The sequence below is a fragment of the Pygoscelis adeliae genome, unplaced genomic scaffold (assembly GCF_000699105.1).
Source record: "Pygoscelis adeliae isolate BGI_AS28 unplaced genomic scaffold, ASM69910v1 Scaffold267, whole genome shotgun sequence".
In the NCBI taxonomy this organism is placed as follows: Eukaryota; Metazoa; Chordata; class Aves; order Sphenisciformes; family Spheniscidae; genus Pygoscelis; species Pygoscelis adeliae.
This window is the reverse complement of record NW_008825150.1, coordinates 725,861-729,121: the sequence shown is the minus strand read 5'-3', so window position 1 is coordinate 729,121 and position 3,261 is coordinate 725,861. Positions and strand designations below refer to the sequence as shown.

The 3,261-nt window shown below is 43.1% G+C and overlaps 1 protein-coding gene across 1 annotated transcript in view; it reads right to left on the bottom strand.

Annotated features, from left to right (window-relative positions):
* SYPL1 (synaptophysin-like 1) overlaps positions 1-2,588 on the bottom strand; it is a 5,450-nt gene extending 2,862 nt beyond the window's left edge. The window contains exons 1-3 of the mRNA XM_009328371.1: positions 2,520-2,588; positions 1,648-1,766; positions 285-489 (exon numbers count right to left, since the gene is read on the bottom strand). Of these exons, the coding sequence (XP_009326646.1) occupies positions 285-489; positions 1,648-1,766; positions 2,520-2,588 (393 nt within the window). The remainder of the gene's footprint in view (positions 1-284; positions 490-1,647; positions 1,767-2,519) is intronic.
* Positions 2,589-3,261: the final 673 nt, after the last annotated feature.

Here is a 3,261-nt window from a genome sequence, read left to right as displayed (position 1 = left end):
AGAAAAGTTGTGGTGAAGACACTGCTCACCTGAGAAGGTGGAACTTCATTCCACTCTGCTTCAATAACTGCATAAGGAATGATGCCATGGATGTTCAAGGGCTTTGGATCCCCTTTTCTGCTTGAGTGCTGTAGTGACTAGTCTGAGATACTTGTGTTTATGCTCCATCTAACTTTTGGAACTACTGAATATTCATAAGTTATTCAGATATTCTTGTGTTAGCAGTATTTCTCATCTTTCGTGGTTTCAAAGGAAAAACTTTGAAATATCTTAGTATTACTTACAGTTAATGGAAACTTGCTATTTTGCTGATACACATGCTTATATCCAACGTATACCACAAGGGCAGCAATGCAGTAGAGGAACACCAACACTGCAAGTGTAACAAAGAACTGTGCAGAGGAGGAGAAGTTGCCCACAAGATAGACGTCAGTCCAAGTACCACCACAGCGTTTTGGGTCTGGTGCACTGAATACAACAGTATTCAACCTGCAAAGATTATATCCTTCATGTAGTTAAAGTTTGCTATACAGTGGAAACTTCATACAGTCATGCTTCACAATAAGTGCTTCAGCTTTCTGGTTGTGTAAGTTTACTCTAAAAGACAATTTATATTTGTATAATGTATCGGTTATACAACACAAAGATTTGTCAAGATATCTGAAGATTTTTCCTCATCCTACATTGAGATATGCAATAGCAACTTCAGGAGAAGAATCTTATCCTTAGAGCAACTAAAGAAAGAAACTCCTATTTGGAAGCAGACTTAACATTATTTTGGAGACCGGCAGTTAAATGAAGGGATCAAGATTTAAAAGGCACCTAGTTGCATTACAGCTACAAGAAAATGCAAGCACAGGAAATTCAATAAAACCTGTGTGACTAGCAGTAACCAGCACAGAATCATTTCAGATTCCCACTCTCCCCTCCAAGTGCTGTTACAATGCTGGGTTTTGTAACCAAATTCTATACTTCTGTAGTACTTTTAACAAGCTGGCCTCTGAATCCATTTCTACACTTACACCTATGCTTATTGAACACATATGGAACACTGACTCTACATTTGTTGTAACTGTGAAGCTGTGACAACAAAGAGAAAGCCTTCCTCCTCGTGCCCCAGGAAAGGAACTTGTCTCTACAAGAGCACTACAATGACAATGGAGTATTTAGTTTATATGTACCCAACACTCTCACCAATATAATAGTGGAATAAACTGAAAAGTAAGTATTTTCCATTCAGTCTTTAAACAAAAATATGATAATGGCACATCCAAAATAACCTTACCCGGGCCTCCAAAGCAACTACAAATTGATGAAGAAATAGGCTGTTAAAATTAATCGTATTGTTTTGCTTATTAATTACCTTCTGTAGCATTCATGCACTGCTAGAACAGAGCTTAAGGTAAAGTGATACAAAGCAGCAATACAACCTATTGCCATTTTCTTCTACTTCTTTCTATAGGGCACTGACAACCACGATGCTTTGAACAATTACAACTAATTTATTGCTACTACAGAGCGAGCCAGAGGTTTTACATGTTCATTCAGATATATACAGTAAGTACATATTCACAGGGAGACAGATGGGGAAAAGAGTGAATAATAAATAATTAGTGTATGAATAACAACTTAAGAGCTAATACTCACCTGAATGGATAAGCAAAACCAGCTGTAACTGTTTCATTTACCACACCTTTGCAGGAAACTAGAAGGGTAGTTTCACCTTGAAAGCCTCCACATGTGGCAAAAGCAAAGATGGAAAAAATCTGTAGGAATTGATACATAGACACATTAGTACATACCACTAGAGCTCAAAGGAAAAACTCAACATTTTGATGAAACAGCTAATGAAGGCAAGAAATAGGAACAAAACTAGCAATAGTAAAGTATAAAGTGATGTCAAGAGGTAATGAAAATGTTGAGTTTCTATAATCCAAAAACATGAGGAGCTTCACTAACAAAAGCCCATTTAAAAGTTCTTTTTGTTTATATTTTTCTTAGCTCTACAGCAAAAGGTTGGGGTTTTTTTTTCCTTTTTTAATGCTAAGAGCCAGCACAGTACTTCTTGCAGTTGGTAAGGGAAGTATTTTTAGGAGTCTCAGACATCCACAACTGTAGATTAAAGTAGCTAGAAGGTACACGCTCAGAGTATTGCGCATCAGTAGCTCTCTAAGTAGCTCATTTTCCCTTTGTTCACTAGCAAAACCCTAAACACCCAATAATTAGAACACACAACACACAGCAGCACAAGTTACTATGGCAAACTTGTAATTAAGAGATATTTTATGTATCTGCAAAACTGTTTTCTTTCCTCCCAGTCAGAGGGCTTGGCTGGAGAGCAGCCTTGTGTTGAACATCCACCACCAGCAACTTGAAGCAGGGAACAGGCAACCCATTAGCACACACCTCTTCAGGCCTACCCAGCTAAGACACAGGAGCAAAGCCAGGCCTAGGAAAAGAGAAGAAACAGCCCCACAAGGAAAATGAGGCTTCCCCCTGCACCTCCCAGCCACACTCACCCACTCGAGGACCTTAATGAAACCCAGAGGCTCCAAGAGCAAGCCAAAGTCCACCCTCAAGCCAGCCATCCTGGGAAACACCAGAGCAACCAGCAGGAACCCACACCACCACCTGTCCACACCCATAGCCCTGCACAGGCACCTCCCTATAGGGCCAGCCCCTGTGCTCCTCCCTGCCACACCCCTGCCACTCCCTGTTACCTCACACTGGGACTGGCCCCACCCCCTGTTACCTCACGCTGGGGCTCTTCAGCCCCAAATCAGAGGCCAGGGGAGGCTGGCCCCAGTGGGAGGGGAGATCCCTGCTGTGTGAGGTGGGATCCCTGCTGTGTGAGGTGGGTGCCACTGCCATGGAGGACCTTGTCTGTGGGCCGGGGAAATGTTGCAGTAACTGTCACAGGAAGGAATAGCTTCAGCCATTTTGTGGAGTGAAGCAGCAGTGATGCCCTCCCTTCCTCCCTTCCTCCCTTCCTCCCTTCCTCCCTTCCTCCCTTCCTCCCTTCCTCCCTTCCTTCCATTGGCTGAAGATAGAAGGTGCTGCCACAGCGAAGGCCGTGATTGCTGCAGTGTCGGGGCTATGTGTCCTCGTGGCCAAGCCTTGCAGGAGGGACAGCAGGTAGCAGGCAGAGGACAGCACGCTTCAGAGGATCTGTAGCAGCAGATCTACAGCTACAGAACAGAGTCAGTACCCTGGTAGCAGACAAGGGATTGGGAGCTTTCTCCAATGAATCCTCCATGCCAG